This window comes from Ornithorhynchus anatinus, chromosome 17, assembly GCF_004115215.2.
Source record: "Ornithorhynchus anatinus isolate Pmale09 chromosome 17, mOrnAna1.pri.v4, whole genome shotgun sequence".
NCBI classification, from domain to species: Eukaryota; Metazoa; Chordata; class Mammalia; order Monotremata; family Ornithorhynchidae; genus Ornithorhynchus; species Ornithorhynchus anatinus.
In genome coordinates, this window is record NC_041744.1 from 36408182 (window position 1) to 36433022 (window position 24841).

Here is a 24841-nt window from a genome sequence, read left to right on the forward strand (position 1 = left end):
GTGCTGGCACTGACTTTTGGATTCATTTTCTACCTCCTTGTCTATCTGTGCATCATGGAACAACGGGCTCCCCAGGTAACGGAACTGAGTGACACCTTTCAGCTTCTTGTCTCGGATAGAGACTTTTAGTTGTGTGTATAGAGAATTACGATGACAGCATTTTTTTTTCAAAGGGTATTTAAGCGCTTACTACATGCCAGGTACCGTACTAAGTGCCGGGGTAGCTAATCAGCTTCCTAATTCCGAGGCATTGCATTTTGCGGAGGGTAACGAGCCTGTCTTCGCCTCATCGATCCCCACTTTCTTTCCATCACTCTCTTAAAAATGCAGAATCTTCATCAGACAAGTCGGGTGGTTAAAATGGAAGCAGTTTCTACTCCGATGAACCTGCGCGCCGCTATAAGATTTCCTTCATTTTTCAAAGTTGTTTATGGGAAAGTGACAGACGTGCTGCATAAGAGATTTGTTTTCTGTTCGTACCAACCCATCAATTCTTGTCTCTGCAGCACCAAGTGTCAAATCTTTACTGAAATGAAAACGTCTCCTGGAGAGGAAGTTACTTTTTACCTTATTCACTGCTTCTAAGAGAGGTTCATTTGCCCAGGTTCGGGCTGACTGAACAATTCAGTTCATTGCAGGCAAAGTCACAGTGGACAGAATTCAAATTGAAAATGAAACGTTAGAAAGATTTTTACAAGTTTTCACAAGAAAATCAGCAAAGCCGAACATAAAGTCTTCATTCTAAGTCCCTGGAAGTGGAAGTTAATTTTCCTAGCGGTCACCAGGAGGCAGTCGGAAGCATCGGGCATTTGCAGGACTGTTGGATCGACAGTGAGGCGTTAAACACGCCGGGATCAAACCCCTTTGCAGTAATCCTGTGGTCCCCTCTCTTTTAAGGTTTAAGTCCGATTTGAGTCTGACGATAAAGGACGAAACGGAGAGACCTCGCTCGGCTAATGACTGGAGTCCCGACTCGGAGAATCTCTCCGTGTCTTCGTTTTTCCAAATTCGCCGCGACCTGCAGCCGGCGATGGAGACGACTGCCAAAGCCCCTTACATGTGAGACCACAGTCAGCAGTCCAGGCGTTGGAGTCGTCCAATTTCCGCGCTCCATCCATTAGGCCACCCTGCCTCTCTTTAATCTGCTTATTGACTCGGACCTTCTCCGAGCCCCATCCCAAGTAACACGTTCTAGCGTCTTCCAACTCTGGCAGGCGGGAAGTAGGGTCCCCAGCAGGCTGGCCGAACACTGGGATGAAAAAAGAGTTCTCTCGCGGGGGATGGGGCTTGGGATGGCATTGTCTCTGATTTTGTTTCATAATGGTATACAGTAAGCGCTCACTATGTGCCGAGCACTAAGCACTGGGGTAGGCACGTGATGGCCGGAGCGGAGTTCCTGTCCCTTGAGGCTTACAGTCTAAGTAGGAGGGAGAACAGGAATTGAATCCCCATTTTTCAGTTAAGGAGGCGGAGGGGCAGGGGAGTGAAGTGACTTGTCCAAGGTCGCAGAGCAAGCAAGTGGCAGAGCTGGATTAGAACCCGGGTCTTCTGATTTCCGGGCCCCTGCTCTTTTCACTCCGTCACGTGGTTTCCCTTCCCTTGTTTCTTCATCTCATTTCATTCTCGGTCTCAGGTGGTCTCCGGAGAATACTTAGCTCCACACTCTACTCCAGTTAGGCGGGAGTGAGCCAGAGAACTGAGTAGGCCCCGTTCACAGAAAGAATCTTCACTTTTCATTTTTCTGTACATTTGTGTCATGTCATTGTCCCTCACCCCGACCCCACTGTGAAGCACGCTGTGAGCTTCTCACCACCATGGGTGATCATTACCTTTGGGTCCATTATTCCCAGAATCCTCCCCCGATCCCGGAAACTTCCATCCGCTCTGGAGGAACGGCGAAAGCCAGTCCGGTTGGCATCAGCCTCGGTCAGTGCGGACCTGCCCGCGGTGACGAGGAGACTGAGCCGTGCCCCTGACCCGTTCGGTCCGTGGGGATCTCTGCTGGGTCACGGGGCTGGAGGCCATTTTCTTCCGGATCACCGAGAGGGGTTGCCATCCTGCCCGTTGACTAGTTCCCTCTCGGCGTGGATCAAGCCAAAGAGGCGGATGGGATCGTCGTGGATGCTCTCCTCGGCGATGCCCGCCTGGAAGGACTCGTTCTGGTGGTAGGCGGTAAGGGGGGTCTTGGGGCCGTTCGGGGACAGTTGCTCGTCTTCGTCCAGGTCGGCTGCCTGGACCTTCGGTTTCCTGGGCTTCCTGGGCTTCCTGGGCTTCCCCTTGAAGCTGTGATCTAGAGAGGCGTAGCACATCTGGATGTCAGTCTGTGCCTAGGGAGAAGGGCGGATATTCACTTGTTAATATTTGTCTTGGCTCTAACCTCCAGGGCCCCATCTCTTCTCTCCCTCTCTCTCTTTCTCCATCTCCCCATTTCCCTTCTCTCCCTCTTATTCTTTCTCTCTCCCATTCCCTCTTCTACCCCCTCTCACTCTTTCTATCTCTCTTTCAGTCTCTCCTCTCTCACTCTATCTTCCTTTCTCTTTATCTTTCCCCCTTTTTCTTCCTCTCTTCCCCTTTCCCTTTCTCTCCTTCTCTCTCCCTCATTCCCTTTCTCTCCCCCTCTCTACCTTTCCCTCTTTCTCTCCTCTCTCCTCTCTCTTTCACTCTCTTTCTCTCTCCTCCCCTTCTCCTCTCCCCTCTCCTCTATCTCTCCCTCTCATTCTTTCTCTCTCTCTACTCCTCTCTTCTCTCACTCTCTTTCACTCCCTCTCTCTCCCTCTCTCCCTCTTTATCTCTCTTCTCTATCGTCCTCTCCCCTCTCTGTCTAATTCTTTCTATCTCTAGTCTCTCTCTTCCACCCTCCCTCTTTCTCTTCTTCTCTCCCTCTCCAACTCTCATTGTTTTTTCTCCCTCTCCTCCCGCTCTATGTCTCCCTCCCTATCTCACTCTGACTCCCTCTCTCTCTCTCTTTCTCTCACTCTCTGTCTCAGACCAGCAAGAAACATCTCTCCTGTTTATTTAGGCTTACTTCTTCAGACTAGGGAGACGGGGAATAATGTAAGCACTTCATAAACACCAGAATCATTCTTAGGGAAACTTTGTTGTTTATCCAAGGTTTCTTGGGCTCAGAAGACAGGATTAACGTGTTCTACCAACCAGTGCCAGTGAGTGCTAATCTCTGTTTCTAGGAGAAGCCGCAGAGCTATGTCCATCCGGGTAAATCCTGCTGCAACATGGGGAAATCTGGGATTCAGACCACTTTCCTCCCTTTTTATCCCGGGGGGCTTTGCCCAGAAAGTCCTTGGTCTGGGAGCCGAGTCTCTGGCCGGTGGGCTCAGGGCAGAAGAGAATCAATCAATCAATCAATCAATCAATCATATTTATTGAGCATTCATTGTGTGCAGAGCACTGTACTAAGCGCATGGGAGAGAAAAGCAGCATGGCTTAGTGGAAAGAACGCGGGCTTGGGAGTCAGAGGACGTGGGTTCTAATCCCTACTCCGCCACTTGTCTCCTGTGAGACCTCGGGCAAGCCACTTAACTTCTCTGTGCCTCAGTTACCTCATCTGCAAAATGGGGATTAAGACTGTGAGCCCCACGCGGGACAACCGGGTTACCTCGTATCCATCCCAGCGCTTACTTAGAACAGTGCTTGGCACATAGTAAGCGCTTAACAAATACCATAATCGTTATTATTCTTCCAACACTATTATTCCAACATTCCCTGCCCACAACAAGTTTACAGTCTAGAGGGGGCGAACGACATTAATGTAAATGAATAATTCCTGGATATGGGCATGTGCGCTGCGGGGCTGAGGATGGGGTGAATAACAAATGTCCAAAGGGTAAGAAAGTCGCCCTCTTGTCCTGTTGCACCTTCTTCCAACTTCTCCCGGCCCCTGGACAATTAGTTGCCCCTGGGCCCTGCTGGGAGGTGGGGTAGGTGGGAGATGGAGGAGGTCAAAAACCCAAGGAACCCTTGCGGAGAGGCCCGAAAGTATAGGTTGGCCTAGGGTGGGGTGAAGGGGGACCTGATTTGCTTGTATCCACCCCCCCCAGAGCTTAGTACAGTGCCCGGCACATAGTAAGCGCCTAACAAATACCACAATTATTATTATTATTGCTATTTTTGGGTCTGTCTCCCCTGCTAGACTCGAAGCTCCCTGGAGACGTGGATCACGTGTACTACCTCTAAGATAATCCCGGTTGCTGAGCACTGTGCTAAGCACTTGGAATCGGGCAATGGCGACTGTACAGTTCCTCTAGATTGGAAGTTCACTGTGGGCGGGGAACGTGTCCGCCAAGTTTGTTATACTGCACTCTCCCGAGCGCTTAGTTCAGTGCTCTATACACAGTAAGCGCTTTATAAATATCACCGGAGATGATGATGGTGATGCTCTCGAGTGTACAGTACAGTGCTCTACACAGAGTAAGTGTTGAATAAATGCTACTGATTGATTTACTGACTGACGGAGGGTAGAATTTTTCTGGACTATTTCCCCGGGAGGAATATGGTTCTGTGGTAATTTTTTTTTAATGGTATTTGTTAAGCGCTTATTACATGCCAGGCACTGTTCTAAGCACTGGGGAAGTTACAACCTAATCAGGTTGGACCCAGTCCCTGTCCCCCTTCACAGCCTTAATCCCCATTTTACAGATGAGGTAACCGAGGTGCAGAGAAGTGAAGTGACTTGTCCAAGGTCACTCAGCAGACAGGTGGGCAGAACCAGGACGAGTAGCCAGGTCCCTCTGACTCCCAGGCCTGGGCCGCGTACACTAGGCCACACTGCTTCTCTGGGGTCCCGGACCGGCGACGAAGCCGTCCTCGCCTTTGGAGAGGGGGGCAACTCCGGGGTTCGTCTGATGCGCAGCCAGCGTCTTTAGCTAAACTGGACAAGCCAAGAGGGCTACTGGTCCGGCCTTCAGGCTGTTGTGAGGAGGAGGGTGTCGATGTTAGGGGGAGGGGGAATGATTGGACTTTTACCCATCCTTAATATCTTCCCGGCGTAGGAAATCCCTTGGGAGCTAATAATCCATCGAGCAATCGATGATCTTTATTGAGCACTTGGGAAGCAGCATGGCCTACTGGAAAGAGCAAAGACCTGGGAGTCGGAGGGCTTGGATGCTAATCCTGGCTCTGCCAGATGCTTTTTATGTGACCTTGGGCAAGTCACTTCACTTTTCCACGTCTCTCTTCTCCTGTTACACTGTGAGAGCCCCAGGCTCCGATCTAATTCAACTGTATCTACCGCAGTACTTAGAACTGTGCTTGACACACAGTTAAACGCCTAACAGATACCGTAAAAAAGCATTTTCTCTGTGCAGAGTACTGTAGTGAGCCTTCAGGAGAGTACAGGAGTCAGTACACACGATCCTTCATCCTAGTGGAATTTACAAGAGGCGGGCACTAAAACAAATTGCAGGGAGGAGGGAGCTGAGCATAGCTGCTGATAGTCCACTGTGTGGAAGAGCACTTATCACAAGGTTCGTTCTAGCCAAGGGAGGCTGAGCACATCAAGGGGAGTGACTGAAAATCTGCCTCATGAAACTCTGCGGGCAAATAGAGAAGCAGGGTTGCCCAGTGGATAGAGCCCGGGCCTGGGAGTCAGAAGGACCTGGGTTCTAATCCTGGCTCCGCCACCTGTCCGCTGGGTCACCTTGGGCAAGTCACTTCATTTCTCTGGGCCTCATCTGTAAAATGGAGACGAAGACTGTGAGCCCCACGCGGGACAGGGACTGTGTCCAACCTGATTAGCTTGTAACTACCCCAGCGCTTAACGCAGTGCCTGGCACCTAGTAAGTCTTTAACAAATACCATTTAAACAACCCCCCAAAAGTAAAAAAAAAAACAACCCCCCCCCCCCACCTTTCTCTGTGCCTCAACTGTAAAATGAGGATGAAGATTTTGAGTCCCACCGGGGACAGGGACTGTGTCCCACCCATTGAGCTTGTATCTATACTAGCTCTTAGTACTGTGCCTGGCACATAATAAGCGCTTAACAGGTACCATTAAAACAATAAAAAAAGATTCCAGCGGGCAGCTTAAGAAATGCCATCCCTGGGGTTTCTGAGCAGCAGATCCCCAAGTGGGCAGAGTTTCCGGCATCTCTGAGGCCCTTGGGCAGAGCGGAAATCATACGTCCTCGTCACGGGAAAATCTAAGGCGCCGAAGAGCACGTTTTTAAGAGGGGACTGCCCCATCCATGGCCCCCGCTCACGCCCCACCGGCGTTTCCAATTATTTCGGTGCCCACATTGATGTCACTTCCCAATCTGGACTGGGAGTTTCCCGGGAGAACTGCTCCAATGCCCAGGGCCTTACCACTTCATTCGGTCGCAGTCATTGAGCGCTTACTGTGTGCAAAGCACTGAGCTAAGCGCTTGGGAGAGTACAATATAACAGTGACCACTGGAAACAGAGGAATAGACGTCCAACCATCACGCCTGTCCCCACAGCCCCAGCTCTGGTGGCCAGAGTGGGGCAGAGAAGAAGCGTGGCCTAGCGGGAGGAGCACTGAACTCGGAGTCAGAGGACCTGGGTTCGAATTTGGGCCCCGTCACTTGTCTGCTGTTTGACCTCGGGTGAGTCACTTCACTCCTCTGGGCCTCGGTTACCTCTTCTATAAAATGGGGATTCACTTCCTGTTCTTCCTCCTACTTAGGCTGTGCGACTCGGTTATCTCGTATCTTTCCCAGCTCGTAGTCCAGGGCTCGGCACACAGTAAGCGCCGAACAAATTCCGCAGTAATTATTATTATTTTCCGAGATTCAGCGGTCATGAAAGCGTGTTGGATAACTCCATCCCAAGCGGTCAGTGAGATATAGTAGTAATCACTGTGATATTTGTTAAGCATTTACTATGTGCCAAGCGCCGTATTTAAAGCTGGGGTAGATACAACCTCGTTAGGTCGGACACAGTCCCTGTCCCACATGATGTTCACAGCCTAAGTAGGAGGGAGAACAGGGACCGAATCTCCATTTTGCAGATGAGGGAACTGAGGCACAGAGAAGTCAATCGACTTGCCCGAGGTCACACAGCGGGGACTCAGAGGAGCCGGGATTGGAAGTCAGAGGCGCTCCTCTGACTTCCCGGGTCCCCGCTCTTTCCGCTAGGCCACGGCACAACTCTAATCCATCCGATTTATTGAACGCTTACTGCGAGCGGAGCACTGTGTTGAACATCTGGGAGAGTATAATCCCACAACGAGCTTCCAGTCTAGAGGTGGGGGGAAGGGAGAGAATCGGGAGAGGGGCGGGGGGGCACTCACCTTCACAGGGGGTTCCTGCTCTTGGTTCCCTGACCTTGGAGGCCGGGCTCGCATCTGTTCATAGCAGCTTTCGGTCACTGGTTCTGGGAGGGAAACAATCACCGTGAGGAGGAAGAAACCCGAAATGGGAACTGACTCAAAATTCCCCCCCGGAATGCTCTTTTCTGGCACAAACTGGGACACCCGCCTCCCCCCCCGCCCCACCCCGCCCCTCCGAACCTGGCAATCAGGAACAAAAAGTCTGGGCCCGTCCCCGCACTGTCCTCCTCTACTGGAGGGGGCCGTTCGTCCCCCAGGGTCCCAGGCGAGGCTTCCCCGAAGCCTCGCTGACATCAGGATCAATATCCCACTTTGGAAGAAAGAAGAAACGGCCCCAGTGCATTCCAAAGGCACACATCGGCGTGAGGGAGAACTTCGGCCCCTGATTCTGCCATATGATGAGAGATTTGGGCTTGAGAGAGACAGGGATAGAGAGGGAGTTTGGGAGACAGAGAAACAGTGAGAGGGAGATAAAGATAGGGACAGAGACATAGTCAGAAAGAGAGACAGAGAGGGAGATAAAGACAGGGACAGAGGGCCTGGGAGTCAGAGGACATGGGTTCTAATCCCTGCTCCGCCACATATCTCCCGCGTGATCTCAGGCAAGTCGCTTCATTTTTCTTTAACTCCGTTCCCTCAGCTGCAAAATGGGGACTCACTGCCGGTTCTCTTCCTACTCAGACTCCGAGCCCCGTGTGAGACTCGATGATCTTGTCCCTCCCCTTAAAAAATACCACCGAGAGAGAAAGAGAGGCATAGAGAATCAGAGAGCGCGAGAGAGAAAGAGAAAGAGGTAGCCTTCTCCATGAATTTGCCAGGTTGATTCTCCACCTCTGCTGTTTCAAGAGAAGCCGGACTTCGGGCGAAAGGCGAAAGGGAAACCGAATCCGCCTGAGGGATATCCAACAAGGAGGACCGGATCAGACCAGACCGGACTAGGCCAGGCCAAACCAGACCAGACCAGATCAGGCCAGATCAAACCAGGCCAGGCCAGACCAGACCAGATCAGGTGCTCCGGTGGCTGAGGCCAGGTTCCGTCCTCGGCGAGACCAGAGATTTGACACCTGTCGACTGCTGTTAAAGGCACACAATAAACACCATTTCACTACAACTGTTTTTACTTCTGTCACCACGGATGTTATTACTCCTATTAAAACTACTAGCAGGGAGAGGCTTTTTTTGCAGCTGACAATTAACACTTCTACGAGGCGTCCCGGCACCTCCACGCTCACAGAGCGGAAGGCAGACGAAACGCTTCACAGAGACGCACGCGCCAACGGTCTAGAATAAGCCAGACCAACGGTAAGATGTGAAACCCCGTCGGCTTTCAAAGAGCGACGAAAGTGATCTGTAGAGGGGACCCAGCTGTAAACAACCGAGAGATCGAAAGAGATGTGACCTCTCTCAATTTCGATCTCTCCCTCTTCCCAGAACGTGTACCCAATGCGCAGCCGCTTAACGGGATGATGATGAAGTACAACTCACCAGCAGATACTTGAGTGAGGTTACCATAAATCGGCGGATCTTCAGTGTAGCTCTCTTCCTCTCTGTAGTTGGGGCAGATGAAGAAAAGATTGTCATTCCCTTGGGATGTGGTTGACTAGCACATAGCATTCTCTGGCCCCACGGTACACCTACTTCCCTCTTCTTTGACCCGTGGACTCATTTTTCTACAAAAATTGTTCGGGCCACAGTTCCGCACTCGCCTCCGCGTTAAACTGAAGCCCCTCGCCGTCGGCTTTAAAGGACTCCATCGCTTTGCCTCCTTCTATCTCACCTCGCTACACTCCTACTACAGCTCCGCACGCACGTTTCACTCCTCTAATGCTCACCTTCTCACCGTACCTCGATCTCGTCCATCTCGCCTCCGACCTCTCGCCCGCGTCCCGCCTCTGGCCTGGAGCACCCTCTCTCTTCATATCTCGCAGACCATTACTCTCCCCCACTTCAAACGCTTACGGAAGGCGCATCTCCTCCAGGAGGTCTACCTTAAGTCCTCTTTTCCTTTTTTTCCCACTCCCTTCTGTGTCCCCCTGACTTCCTCCTTTTATTCGCCCACCTCCCAGCCCCTCGGCACTTACGTCCACATCTGTCATCTATTCATTCATGACGACGTCTGTCTCCCGCTCTAGCCTGTAAGATCGCTGTGGGCAGGGCACGTGCCTGGAATATTGTTCTACCGCACTCTCCCAAGAGCTCAGTACAGAGCTTTGCACGCAGTAAGCGCTCAGTGAGTGCCGTCGATAGGCTGACTGCTCTGCACACAGACTGCGACCCCTCTGTTAGAGTTCTCTACCTTATACCTAGCCCAGTGCTCAGTACAGTGCTTGGCGTGTTGTAAGCGCTTAACAAATACACAATTCTTAAACATCATTAGAACTCATTTCTCTCCAGGACAAAAACAGCAAAGTCCCCAGTCTTCGAAAGGTGCGGAGATTCAACCCTCATTCACCGACGGCGCATCCCCTTGCCGGGGGCTGGGCTGGGGACCCCCATCAGAGAGTCTCCTGGGAGTGAATGAGGGGGTGTCTGAGTGATTACACCAAGAAAACCTCCCCCACCTAACCACACTCCATCAGTCGATCGACTGGGCCGTGCTCTACCCACTGGGCCATGTTGCTGTCGTATTTTACTCTCCCGAATACGGGGCTCTGTTCACAGTAAATGCCAATGATGGATTGATTCCCCAATGGTTCTGATAAAAAATAGACTGTAAACTGGTCCCTAGACCGTAAGCTCACTGTGGGCCGGGGAATGGGTCGGTTCATTGTTATATTGTACTCTCCCAAGTGCTTAATACAGTGCTCTGCACACGGTAAGCGCTCAATTAAAACAATAAAGCTGCTATTTACTAAGCGCTTATTCTGTGCCAGGCACTGTATGAAGCTCCAGGGTAGATTAAAGATAATCAGGTGGGACACAGTCCCCGTCCCGTATCGGGTTCACAGTCTAAAGGGGAGGGAAACAGGTACTGAATCCCCATTCGACACAAAAGGAAACTGAGGCCCAGGGAAGTTCAGCGACTTCAAACGCTAACTTTCTCACGGCACCTCGATCGTGTCTATCTCTCACCGCTGACCACTTGCCCACATCCTACCTCTGGCCTGAAACGCACTCCCTCCTCGTATCAGACAGATAATTGCTCTCCCCCACTTCAAAGCCTTATCGAGGGCACGGCTCCTCGAAGAAACCTTCCCTGACTGAGCCCTCTCCTCCTCCTCCTCTCCCACTTCCTTCTGCATCGCCCTGACCCCTCCCTTCATACACCCTCAGCGGAAAGAGCCCGGGCTTGGGAGCCGGAGGTCATGGGTTCGACTCCCGGCTCTGCCACTTGTCAGCTGTGTGACTGTGGGCGAGCCACTTCGCTTCTCGGCGCCTCAGCGTGACCTCATCTGTAAAATGGGGAGGAAGACTGTGAGCCTCGTGTGGGACAACCCGATCGCCCTGTATCTACCCCAGCGCTTAGAACGGTGCTCTGCCCATAGTAAGCGCTTAACGTATACCAACATTATTATTACATCTGAAATTTATTTATCCGTACTAATGTCCATCTCCCCCTCCGGACCGGGAGCCCGCTGTGGGCGAGGAATGCGTCCGCCGTCGTATTGTGCTCTCCCAAGCGCTTCGTACGGTGCTTTGCACACAGTAAGCGCTCGATAAATACGACCGAATGAACACGCGAGTCGCCCAAGGTCACAGCGGACAAATGGCAGAGCCGGGAATAGACGCCAGGTCTGCGATCTTTCCACTAGGCCACGCTGCTTCCCTGTGTTAACGAGGGGAGGTTTCTCTTCGCTCTCTGTGAGCGGGTGTTTGGGCACGCACGGGTGTGTAAAAGCCGAAGAAGGAGAGCACACATCACGCGTGCGTGCTTAAGCAGAGCTCCTTCCACCCCTCTCGCCACTCTCCCGGACCGGAGCCGGGGTCAGGACGCGGAGACGAAGGAGACGCCGGCCCTCTCGGCCCTGCCCGGTTAAAGGCCCCAAACCCGTACGTTTTTGAATCGGGCCCCCGTCCACCCCTTCCCCGGGCCCGCGCGGATATCAGATGCAGCCCTGCGAACGATGAGTCCCGTCCGACTGTGAACGTCATTTCGTTCCCTGCGCACGAAAACAAGATGTGATGGATAACGGCCTCTCCGACTGTCCCCGCAGGTCTCTGGTGATTAATCACCCCAAATGAGCCATCCTTCAGATGCAGTTTCCACACCAACAGGTTGAAACAAACGCTTTTTCCCTTCCGATGCCAGCGGAGGTTCACGGTATCGTGAGCATCTGAATTACTCCTTGAGCAGGTAGAGAGGGGTGTGTGTGTCTGTGGAGAGCTTTTTGCTTTCCGAAGAAGGGAAGACGTACAGTGGGTGAATAATAATCACGACGATCACTTTCATTCACGTTACTGTCTTTTATTCGTATTAATGTACGTCTCCTCTTCCAGACTGCAAACTCGTTATGGGCAGGGACCGTATCTGCTCTGTCGCGTCGCGCTCTCCCGAGTGCTTAGTACAGTGCTCTGCACGCGGTGAGGACTCAAAAAATACCACTGATTGATCGATCGCTATTATTTCTACTAACGAGCCCAGGAGTGAGCGCTGGACTGGAAGTCAGGAGACCTGGGTTCTTAACCCGGCTCCACCGCTTGCCTGCTGCGGCCTCCGTTTCCTCATCTGTAAAATACCCCATTCTTCCCCACCCCGTAGACCGTGAACCTTCTGTCTGACTAATCTTGACTATTTTATCGTTTAGCACCATGATGGACGTATTACAGTAAGCCCTTGCTTGTTATCATTTTGACATCATTATCATTACTTTTACTCTCACCCTGGGCAGAGAATGTGTCTATGGGGTCAGTTGTATTGGACCGTGTTGCCCGCGGGAGCTTAGGAAGCCATTTTCCAGATGAGGAAACTGAGGCCCAGAGAAGTCAATTGACTTCCCCAAGGTCATACAGCAGACAGGGGCGGAGCTGGGATTAGAACCCGGGTCCTTGGGACTTCTAGACCCCCGCTCCAGCGGAAGTTTATTATGAGCAGGGAGCGGGTCCACTGACTCTGTCGTATCGTACTCTCCCGAGCGTCTGGTACGGTGCGCCGCACACGGTAAGCGCTCGTCTCCTCTTTCCCGGGCCCTTCAGCGTCGCCTTTGCGCTTGGATTGGTTCCCTTTTATCCGCCCCCCCCCCCCCCCCCCTCGGCCCCACAGCTCTTACGTATAGAGCCGCAACTCACTGATCGACCGATGAGAACGCCCGGGCACAGAGAAGGCAAGCCATTTGCCCACGGACACACAGCAGGCTTGAGGCAGAGAAGAGAGCAGAACCCAGGCGCTGTGACTTGTAGGCCTCGCCGTGGAGACCGCGTAGAGCGGGGCGCGAGAGGGTAGTTCGAGACAGGGACACCCCCAGAAGTGAGGATGTGAGGTCGGGAGCAGGTACACTGAGAAGGCTCAGAATAGAAGAAGACAGTACTCCTACGCTCGGTTCGGGCCACATCTCAAACACCCCGAGCGCAGGAAACCCCGCCGGGGTTGGGTGAGAATTCTGTGGTGCCAAACTGAGCCCTCATTTCCAGTCCACCGCGCTCGGCTCTTTCGGCGGCCGCCGACGCGATTTCCCGGCAATCGAGGGCAGAGTCCGGGCCGGCGGACAGGGCCGCGTCCGGCTGGGGGTCTCGGGGCGCCGTCTGCGGGGAGGTGTCCCTGGTCGAAGATTTTCCGATCCCCGATCTCCTAACCCCGCTTCTACCGCGGTGCCCAGCGCACAGGACGGGCTTAACCAACGTAACGATAAGGGCGAAAACGACAACAATCTCGATAGGAAGAAGAGAAGCGGGGTGGCCTTGGGGGGGGGGGGGGGCGTTGAGCATGGAGCCGGGAGTCAGAAGGACCTGGGTTCTAATCTCGGCTCCGCCACTCGTCTGCCGGGTGAACTCGGTCCTTCTCTGTGCCTCATTGACCTCATCTGTAAAATGGGGATTTAATACTGTGAGTCCCATGTGGGACGGGGACTGGGTCGAACCCAATTTGCTTGTATTTACCCCAGCTCTTAACATAGTGCTTGACACATAGTAAGCGCTTAACAGATACTATGATTATTAAATGCCATAAAAAAAAAAAACCACACTGTTGACCTAGTGGAAAGAACACGGCCTGGAAGTCAGAAGACCTGGGATCTCATCCTGGCCCTGCCACTCACCTGCTCTGTGACCACGGGCGAGTCCCTTCACTTCTCTGGGCCTCAGTCACCTCATCTCTAAAACGGGGATTCAATCCCTCTTCTCCCTCCGACTTGACCCGCGAGGTCGGTGGACTGCGTTGGATCCGATTATCTCGCGTCTAACCCAGAGCTCAGTACGGTGCTTGACGCACAGAAAACGCTTAAATACCGTAATCGATATTATTATTGTGCAAAAACCCCCCAGCAACGCTCTCTGATATTCATTCATTCGGTCAGTCGTATTTATTGAGCGCTTACCGTGTGCAGAGCACTGTACTAAGCGCTTGAAAAATACATCCGTGTTGCCGGGACCGTAAGCCCCGGAAGCATTTGGGGCCAGTGTCGTCTCCCGCCAACCCCCACCTCCATCACCGCCACCTTCGGTCCCCCAAGCCCCGCTGAGCCGTGGGCCAAGAATCGGCAGCAGCAACAGCGAAAGCTGTCACAGAGTGAGCAGGAGGAAATCTCCTTCGCTGATCCCGACGGGATGCTCACGATAAACACCCGGCCACCGTCCCGTCGCCCGCGTCCAGCCTCTGGCCCGGAAGGGCCTCCCAATTCCCGGCGGACAGACGATGACTCTCCCCACCACCAAAGCCGTCTTGAAGGCAGATCTCCCCCAGGGGGCCTTCTCCAACTAAGCCCCCATTTCCAGAGGTCATGGGTTCGAATCCCGGCTCTGCCACTTGGCAGCCGTGCGACTGTGGGCGAGTCACTTCACTTCTCTGTGCCTCAGTGACCTCGTCTGTAAAATGGGGATTAACCGTGAGCCTCACGTGGGACGACCCGGTTACCCTGGATCTCCCCCAGCGCTCAGAACAGTGCTCTGCACATAGTAAGCGCTTAACAAATGCCAACGTTACTATTATTTCCTCTTCACTCCCTTCTGCATCGTCCTGACCTGCTCTCTTTATTCATCTCCCCTACCAGCTCCACGGCACTAATTTAATTCGTTTAATTTGACTGACGGTAACTTATTTATATCAGCATCCGTCTCCCCTTCTAGACTGTAAGCTCGTGGTGGGCAGGGAACGCATCTGTCAACTCTGTTGCATTGCAGTCGACCAAGCGCTCAGTGTTGTGCTCTCCCTGAAGTAGGTGCTCAATAAATACAACCGACTGGTTGAGTCTCCCAGGCACGTCTCCTGAGCCAATCACCTCCTCAGAGTCGCGGACTCTCCGGTAACTCCAAGATCCCGTGGCTCCCCTCACCCCTGAAGCCGAAAGGCCCGAGAGGTACGGTCGCCTCCTACGCACCTTGGAACGTAGTCGTCGACGTCCTCGTCCTCGTCCTCATCGACGTAGCCGTCGATGACCTTCTCTGGAAGACAGGGGAGGGCGCACGCGTTAAAGGAACAGGGAATGTGTCGCTTTCACTGTTGTGTTGTCCTCGCCCGAGCGCTCGGTACAGTGCTCTGAACACAGTAAGCGCTCAGTAAATACGATCGATTGCAATAGTAACGATGGTATTTGTTAAGCGCTTCTAAGCGCTGGGGTGGATACAAGTTAATCAGGTTGCCCCACGTGGGGCCCGCAGTCGTAATCCCCGTTTTACAGACGCGGTAACTGAGGCCTAGGGAAGTGAAGCGACTTGCCCGGGGTCACGCAGCTGACAGGTGGCGGGGCCGGGATTGGGACCCCCCGACCCCCGACTCCCGGGCCCGTGCGCTTTCCATTATGCCGCGCTGCTTGAGAGGAACGGCAGACACCACCCTCCCCCACGCCCCGACCCAACGATAGGCCGGACCCTGCAAGAGGCAGATCTGGGGATCCTTTGAATCCAATCCATCAGTCAATCGAATATATCGAGCACGGATTGTTAATAATAATAATAATAATAATAATAATAACGTCGGTATCTGTTAAGCGCTTACTAGGTGCAGAGCACCGTTCCAATCGCTGGGGGAGACACAGGGGAATCAGGTTGTCCCACGTGGGGCTCACGGTCTCAATCCCCATTTTACAGACGAGGTCGCTGAGGCCCAGAGAAGTGAGGTGACTCGCCCACAGTCACACAGCTGACAAGGGGCAGAGCGGAGATTCGAACCCATGACCTCTGACTCCCAAGCCCGGGCCCTTCCCACCGAGCCATGCTGCTTCTCTGATTCAATAGTATTTATCGAGCGCTTACTACGTGCAGAGCACTGTACTAAGCGCTCGGAATGGACAAATCGGTAACAGATGGAGACGGTCCCTGCCCTCCGACGGGCGCACGGTCTGATCGGGGGAGACGGACGGACGAGAACAACGGCAATAAATAAATGATATAATATTGTGGGTGGAGCAGGGTCTGAAGGGCCTGGGGGGAGAGAAACGGGGGAGGAATATATCGTCCCTGTACTCCAGGAGCTAAGAGGAAAAGACACACGCCACACAATTTGTGGATGGGAGCTGGTTGTGCGCAGGGAATGTCTGTGTTTACCGTCGGATGGTACTCGCCCAAGCTCCCGGTACAGTGCTCCGCACACAGCGAGCGCTAAGTAAATACAATCGAATGGATGAACGAGTGCGAGGAAGAACTGTCTCCCCCCCGATCAGGCCGTGAGCCCGTCGGAGGGCAGGGACCGTCTCCATCTGTTACCGATTTGTCCATTCCGAGCGCTTAGTACAGTGCTCCGCCCCTAGTAAGCGCTCAGTAAATACTATCGAATGAACCAAGTGGCTGAATAGGAGAGCGGGGAAGTTGGAATTGACAGAGGTCTCGAGTCTCCTTCTGCTTCAGCCGCGGTGGGGGTGGGTTTGGCAGAGGAGGAGGGATGGGGCCGGAATGCCGTGAAGGAGTCCGGGATGGGGGGAGCGGGATTCAGTGGGGGAGGAGGGAGGTTGGGAAAAGAGGGACGGGGCTGGATTCTCAGGGAGGATCCCAGACCCGATCTGGGGGAAATGGCCGCCGTCGCTACCTTCTGCAGACACTGGGGCTACTGATCCCTCTTCTCCTCCCAAACTTTGGCTATTGAGGTCGCTTAATCAGCAGTCAATCAATGGCATTCACTGAGCGCTTACGGTATGCAGAGCACTGTGCTAAACCCTTGGGAGAGAACAGTACGACTACGCTCTTAGTAACGGTGATGCTGGTATCTGTTAAGCGCTTAGTATGTGACAAGCACCGTTCTAAGCATTGGGGCTGACCCAAGAAAATCAGGTCGGACACGGTCCACGTCCCGCACGGGGCTGGGTCACAGACTTAATCCCCATTTTTTAGATGAGGAAACTGAGGCACAGAAGAAATCAAGTGCCCTGCCCAAGGTCACACGGCAGACAAGCGGCAGGGCCGGGTTTAGAACCCAGGTCCCTCTGACTCCCAAGACCGTGCTCTATCCACTAGGCTAAATTGCTTCTTCAGGACGCTGGCAGACGCATTCCCCGCCACCGGGAGCTTACGGTCTCGAACCCAGGCCACCGAAGGCATTTACGGAGCGTTTACGCGGAGCACCGTACTGAGAGCTTGGGACGACACGGTAGGGTTGGTAGACGGGGTTCCTGCCCACAAGGAGCTTACAGTCGAGCGAGAGAAACACAGAGGTCAATACGGCGAAGGGGAAACGACCGAGATTAAAGATAGACGAGCGTCGAGCGGGTCGAGGTGTCCAGGGGCAACGTGGGTCCTCGGAGGTGAAGATTCAAGTGCGAGGTTGATGCAGAATGAGGGGAACTAGGGTGAGAAGATGGGAGATTAGTCGGGGAAGGCTTCCTGGCCGACGGGCGGGGAACGTCCCTGCGGATTCCGTTGGCTCGTACTCCCCCGAGTGCTCAGCGCAGCGAGTATTCGATAAACGCCACCGACGGAGTGGCTGATGTAATCTGAGTGGGGCTCTGGAGGTGGGGAGAGCAGGGGTCTGCCAGATACGAAGCGGGGAGGGAGTTCCGGGCGGTCGGGAGGACGCGAGCAAAGGGTCGGGGGCGAGAGAGATGAGATGGAGGCGCGGTGATCGGGTTGACGTTAGAGGAGCCAACTGCGTGGGCCGGGTTGGGTGGGAAAGGAGTGAGAATTGGCGTGGGGAGAAAGAGAGCCGTATCTGCCCGGCTCTTTGGGTATTTTGTATTCACCCCACCCACAGAATTTTTGCATACGGCAGTAGACTACGTATTCATATTAACGCCCGTCTCCCCCACTAGACGGTGTGCTCCTCTTTGTTATTTTTCAAATCATGTTTGTCACGCGCTTACTCTGTGCCAGGCATCGTTCTAAGTGCCGAAGTAGATTCGAGCTAATCGGGTGGGACACGATCCGCGTCCCACACGGGGCTCACAGTCTTAATACCCGTTTTACAGATGGGGGAACTGAGACTCAGAGAAGCCAAGTGACTCGCCCGAAGTCACACAGCAGATAGGTGGCGGAGCCGGGATTAGAACCCGGGTCCTTCCGACTACCGGGCGGACAAACAGCGTTTGGACGAGCTCTTTGAGGTCGAATCGACCCAGGTCAGATAGAAGATTTTAGCCTCTAAGCTGTCGACTTGCGGTGGACAGGGAACGTGTCTACCAACTCTGTTTTCTGTACTCTCTCAAGTACTTAATGTACCGCAGCGTGGCTCAGTGGAAAGAGCCTGGGCTTGGGAGTCATAGCTCATGGGTTCGAATCCCGCCTCCGCCGCTCGTCAGTTGCGCGACCTCGGGCGAGTCACTTAACCTCTCTGTGTCTCAGTTACCTCGTCTGTAAAATGGGGATTAAGATTGTGAGCCACATGTGGGACAACCTGATGACCCTGCATCTCCCCCGGCGCTTCGAACAGTGCTCTGCACCTAGTAAGCGCTTAACAAATACCGACATTATTACTATTATTATTATTATTATTATTATTATAAATACCAATGATTGACTGATTCATTGGATACCACCTGGCAGGACGCTTGGAGTTCTGATATATTCTTTGAGAAGATACGCGCGGCGGAAAAACGGTTCCGAATTAAAAACCCAGGTTCCTCTTCCGTGTATCGGGTGTTTCTAAACAACAGGGCTCTTGAAGGTTTAGGAAATGGCCATCAATGTGGTCTATATTTGCTTCAGATTAACAGAGGAGAGGGCATAACAGAAGCGTAATGCCGATCATTTTATGGTAACAATCATAATCGAGTAAAGATTTGATAAAATATCAGTGAGGACTCAACGTGTGTATTCTGAAGTGAAAACGCCGCTATTGATCAATCCATCAATCAGTCATATTTAGTGAGCGCTTTCTGTGGGCAGACCAGTGACCTGAGTGCTCGGGAGAGTACGATACAACAGAACTGGTAGACATATTCTCGCAGCGTGGCTCAGTGGAAAGAACACGGGCTTTGGCGTCAGAGGTCATGGGTTCGAATGCCGGATCTGCCACTTGTCAGCTGTGTGACTGTGGGCGAGTCACTTCACTTCTCTGGGCCTCGTCTGGAAAATGGGGATTAAGACTGTGAGCCCCACGTGGGACCACCTGATTCCCCCGTGTCTACCCCAGCGCTTAGAACAGTGCTCTGCACATAGTAAGGGCTTAACAAATATTAACATTATTATTATTATTATTACCCCCAACGAGCTTACAGTCTAGAGGAAGGGCCAGACGTTCATTTTAAATAAATAATCCAAGCTAAACTACAATCGTCATCGACGGTATTAACCGAGTGCTTACTGCGGTCAGAGCGCTGTATTAAGCACTTGGGAGAGTCCGGTACAACAGAGTTGGCGGACATAGTCCCTGCCCACAACGAGCTCACAGCCTAGATGGGGATAAGTAAACTAAACTAAAATCGTCATTGATGAGATTTATTGACGACTTACCGTGTACCGTACTAAGCCCCCGGGAGAGTCCAGTTCGATAGAGTTGGTTAGACTGATTCCCTGCCCACGACGAGTTTACGGTCTAGAGGCTAAAATCTTCCATTTAGAGTACGTCTACTGGACCTGAAACGGCTCCTTCCAACGCCGTTTGTTTGGCGAGAAGATTCGTGACTTCGTAGCCACCAGAGGCGAAGCAAAGAAAGCCTCCCAGAAAAAGGGACTTCCCAGCCAGTGGCTATTTTCACCAAGCGATGCCCGAGCCTTCCCTGCGACGTGAAACGAGCCCGACGGAGTGAAAGGAGCACAGGCCCGGAAGTCCGAAGAGCTGGGTTCTAATCCCGGCCCCGTCCCTTACCTGCTCTGAGAACTCGGGTAAGTCGCTTGACTTCCCTGTGCCTCTATCTTTTTATCTCGAAAATGGAGATTAAACGCCGGTTCTCTCTCCCCCTCAGAGTACGAGTCCCACCCGGGAAGGGCGCTCAGCACGTAGCGGGTGCTCAACAGATACCGTGATCATTACTGAATGACAGGGAGGAAGTAGGGTAGACTGCCTTGACCCCGGCCGACGGAACCCACATCTTCAGCCGGGGAGGGGCGTCTAACTGGAAATCAGAGTCCTCCTGCTCTCGAGATCGTGGTAGGGATTTTCCGTCAGTCAGGGAAAGCAAAAGTCTCAGGTTTTACCACCCCCGCCCCGGGCGATGCTGTAAAGAGAACACCAGGCTTCCTGGCATCGTGCTTGCATCGAGGCTGGTGCTAGACGTCTCCCGAGAAAGCCATTACACAGTAGTCGCGTTTATCAAGCGCTCTCTGCTCATTCAGTCGGATTTATTAAGCGCTCACCGTGCGGGGGGGAGCACCGCTCTAAGCGAGCGCTGCGGTAGACGCGATCGAATCGGACACGGCCCCCGTCCCACGCGGCTCGCGGCCTAAGAGGGAGGACGGCTACGGAGTGCCCCTCCGAACAGATGAGGAAATCGAAGCCCAGAGAGGTTAGGTAACCTGCCCGAGGTCACACAGCAGGCGAGGGGCCGATGTGGGTTCGAACCCACGTCTCCTGCTTCCCAGCATGCGCTCTGTCTGCTAGGCTACACCGTCTCTCAGGTAAGTGAGAAGCGCTAATGGCCTGATGGAAAGAGCACGGGCCTGGGAGTCAGAGGACCTGGGTTCTAATCCCGGCTTGGCCACCTGTCTGCTGTGTGACCTTGGACAAGTCACTTGACTTCTCTGTGCCTCGGTTCCCCTATCATGCTCCTCCTAGTTGGACTACAGGCGCCACGGGGGATGGGGACCGTGTCCAACCTAACTTATTTGTATCTGCCCCAGCACTTAGAATAGGCTTTGGTTCATCAACAGGGAATTCCTGACTTTGGGAGAAAGCTTTGCGGAGCCAAGGATCATTCCCACGGTCCCACGCATTGGCGGACTGTCACTCGCGCCCGCTGAAGCAGCACAGGACGACTTACCTGTCCGGAGAGAGGTGTCGGCTGCACGGGGCGGGGAGGAGGAGGAGGAGGGAGAGAGCCGGGGCATTTTCCAAGCTAGTTGACGGATCAAGTTCCCAAGGCCAAGATGATGTTGGCACACCGTAAATCGGAGGATAAAGCCCAAGGCCCAGATGAGCGGGGGAGCTCGGCGTGACAGATTTAAAGCCGCTACCCGAGGAGTCCGCGCTAACCGACGCGGGTGAAGTGATTTGCCATAGATCAGTGCGGCAGAGCTGGCAATCCGGGGAGCCGAGACGATTATTTTACTAACCGTGGTATTTGTTCAACGCTCACCAAGCGTCGTACTAAGTGCGGGCGTAGATACAGGATAATCAGATCGGACACAGTCCCCGCTCTACACGGGCCTCACAGCTTAGGTGGGAAGGTGAACGGGTATTTAATACCCCTTGGATGGGGAAACTGAGGAACTGTGATGCTACCAGAGCGGGTAAGTGACGGAGCTGGGATTAGAACCCAGGTCCTCTGACTCCCAAGCACGTGCTCTTTCCCTTAGGCGACTACCACGGTGGGTTGGGAGGTTGGGAAAGGGCAGAAAACCAGATCTGAGGGGAGGGCAGGGTGGGCGGTGGCTAGTTCCTCCTGCTCCTGGTCTGCCCCCACTCAAGTGATAATAATAATAATAATAATGTTGGTATCTGTTAAGCGCTTACTATGTGCAGATCACTGTTCTAAGCGCTGGGGTGGACACAGGGGAATCAGGTTGTCCCACGTGGGGCTCACAGTCTTCATCCTCATTTTACAGATGGGGGAACTGAGGCCCAGAGAAGTGAAGTGACTTGCCCACAGTCACACAGCTGACAAGGGGCAGAGCTGGGATTCGAACCCATGACCTCTGACTCCAAAGCCCGTGCTCTTTCCACTGAGCCACGCTGCTTCTCGCTTATTCTGCACTAAACATTCCACCACACACTGAACTAGGTATAACATAATCAGTTAGACCCATTTCCTTTCATTCATTCATTCATTCATTCAATAGTATTTATCGAGCACCTACTATGTGCAGAGCACTGTACTAAGCGCTTGGAATGTACAAATCGGCAACAGATAGAGACGGTCCCTGCCCCGTTTACAGTCTAATCGGGGGAATCTAATCTAATTCTTGTCCCACACGGGGCTCTTAGTCTAAGGGGAAAGGAGAGCAGGTATTTCATTTCTATTTCGCTGATGAGGAAACTGAGGCACAGAGAAAATAAGTGACTCGTGGAAGGTCACAAAGCAGGCAAGCGGCAGAGCTGGGATTAGAACCCAGGTGCTCTGACTCCCAGGCCCGGCTCGTTCCATTAAGTCAGGCTGTGAATTTATCTGTATAGATGCCCGTTTCCCCGTCCGGACCGTAAACTCGTTGAGGCAGGGAAGAACTCGGTCCTATTGTACTCTTCCCAATGCTCACTACGGTGCTCTGCCCACAGTAAGTGCTCAGAAAATACAATCGATGGATTGACTGTTTCTCAATAAATACCATCGATCGATCCACCGATTGCCCAGATGATGAGAGTAACGACTGAGGCTGCTCCGACAGTCAGGGCGTACGGTAGGCGCTCGATAAATACGATCGATCGATCGGACACTGGGACTGGACCCCGGAGGGAGGATCGATCCCACGTGGGAAGGGATAGGGAGCCGTGACTCAGTTGGTCTCTCACCTCTTCTCCGGGAATCCAACCAGTGGGAAACGTTGAAGAACAGAGAGATGACCAGCGCCAGAATCAGAACGATCAGGGAGACCCAGACTAACAGGTGGCAGTCGGTTCCTGAAACAGAAAGGGGGTTCCGGGTCAGGGGCGGAATACCGGCTGCTCAACCCGGCCGGCCTCGCTCCTCTTCCGGGGACTGGCTGAAGCAGCGTGGCGATGCGGATGGAGCACGGGCCTGGGAGTCAGAAGGTCACGGGTTCGAACACCGGCTCCTCCACCTGCCTACTCTGTGACCTCGGGCAAGTCACTTGACTCCTCTGTGCCTCAGTTACCTCATCTGGAAAATGGGCATTGAGCCTGGGAGCCCCATGTGGGACGGGGACCGTGTCCCGCCCGATTAGCTTGTATCCACCCCGGTGCTTACTAGGGTGCCGGGCACGTAGTAAGTGTTTAGCAAATACCACATTTATTATTAATGTTATTAACCCCAGGAGTCCAGGCCAAAGTTCCGCCATCGTTAAGCTCACTGTGTCTCCCGACTAGGTCGCACTGTACTCTCCCAAGTACTTAGTCCAGTGCTCGGCACATGGTAAGCGCTCAATAAACACTATTGATTACTCTCTCGAGTACTTAGTCCAGTGCTCCGCACATGGTAAGCGCTCAATAAATACTATTGATCACTGGATTGATCTAGCGGATAGAGCGAGGGCCTGTGAGTCAGAAGGACCAGGGTTCTAATCCCGTCTCCGCCACTCGTCCGCTGCAGGGCCCTGGGCAAGTCACTTAACTTCTCAGTGCCTCAGCCATCTCGTCTGTCGAATGGGTGTTAAGACTGTAAGCCCAGTGCGGGACCTGGACTGGATAGTACCTGGTTAGCACGTATCCAGCGCGACCCTTAGGACAGTACCTGGCGCATAGGAAACGGCGGAAAACCCCCCACGGTAGACAATTTCAGCCGGAAAGGTCCGTAATGTCACGGGAGGAGGGCCGACGGTGTGAAGGAAAGCCCTAACCTCCGAATGGTACTCCTCTACTCCTCACCTCCGTACCCATCCGTCCTCGGTCGATCGATCGATCAGTCGTAGTTATTGAGCGCTGACTGTGGGCAGGGCACTGCATTAAGTCCCGCCCGACTTGAGGACTTTCTGTTGACCCCGTTGCCGTTTTCCAGTTTACTGGCCGGTTGGGGGTGGGGGAAGGGGCGGCTTTCAACCTTAATCTATTCTTGGAAATGGCTCCCGACTCCGACTAATTTTCCAAGTCTGCGAACAGGCAATTGGTCTTTGCGAAATTGCAACCGAGTCTGTTGAGCTCATTCTCACCAACTCTAGACAAACAATTACACCGTCAAACAGAAACAGCCCCGTGCCTTTGCGAAGAAATAATCGCGTCCTTTCGTTGAGACTCAATACCCGGCTTCGAATTGTCTTATCGGAGGAATTAATAGGCTACCAACTCCGAATTTCAAGCCCGATTTCCCACCAGGAGGCCGGAAAGACTCTCTGTCCAAAATCGGCATTCCAGACAGGGGAGCGAGGGGAAAGAGTCCAGGTTCAGAAGTGAGAGGACCTGAGTTCAAGTCCCGGCTCCTTCGCTTGCCTGCTGCGTGACTTTGGGCATGCCGCTTCATCTCTCAGGGCCTCGGTTTCCTCATCTGTTGACCTGGGAATAATATGCTTTCCTTTCCTTATTTCATGGGGCAGTTGTGAGGGCAAAATCCTACTTGTGAGTCCCGTGTGGGACGGGGGATTAACGTGCATCCGTCCCAGTGCTTAGAACGGTGTTTGATATGTAGTAAGCGCTTAATCAATTATAGTTACATTGTATTGCACTCTCCCAAGTGCTTAGTACAGTGCTCTGCACCTAAGTGCTCAGTTAATATAATTGATTAAGCACTTATTATGTGCAGAGCACTGTACTAAGCACTTGGGAGAGTGCAATACAACATAACAAGAGTTGGTAGATACATTCCTTGCCCACAACGAGCTTACGGTCTATAAGAAATAACAAATAAAATGATAATAATGATTATATGTGAGAGCAGCAGTGTGGCCTAGTGGGAAGAGCAAGGGCCTGGGAGTCCGAGGACCTGGGTTCTAACCCCAGCTCCACCACTTGCTTCGTGACCGTGGGCGAGCGATTTAATTTTCCCATGCCTCAGTTTCCTCATCTGTAAAGTGGGGATTGAATGCCTGTTGTCCCTCCCGCTTAGCCTGGGAGTCTCATGTGGGCCAAGGGCTGTGTCCAACCGGGTTATCTTGTATCTACCCCAATGCTTAGTACAGTGCTTGACCATATTAGGTGCTTAACAAATACCGGCCAGATTTGTCTTGCCTAACGCCATCGAGTCGTTTCCGACCCGTAGCGACACCACGGACGCATCTCTCCCAGAACGCCCCGCTCTCCATCTACAAACGTTCCGGTAGTGGA

At 53.1% G+C, this 24841-nt stretch overlaps 1 protein-coding gene across 2 annotated transcripts in view; it reads right to left on the reverse strand.

Moving 5' to 3' along the window:
* Positions 1–1507: 1507 nt before the first annotated feature.
* LOC100680940 (T-cell receptor-associated transmembrane adapter 1) overlaps positions 1508–24841 on the reverse strand; it is a 29284-nt gene continuing 5950 nt past the window's right edge. The window contains exons 2-6 of one of the 2 annotated variants that reach the window (XM_039914566.1): positions 22421–22528; positions 14772–14835; positions 8788–8849; positions 7264–7346; positions 1508–2327 (exon numbers count right to left, since the gene is read on the reverse strand). In XM_039914566.1, the coding sequence (XP_039770500.1) occupies positions 2037–2327; positions 7264–7346; positions 8788–8849; positions 14772–14835; positions 22421–22528 (608 nt within the window). In that variant the 3' untranslated portion in view covers positions 1508–2036. The remainder of the gene's footprint in view (positions 2328–7263; positions 7347–8787; positions 8850–14771; positions 14836–22420; positions 22529–24841) is intronic. The other variant, XM_039914567.1, reaches the window with a different exon arrangement.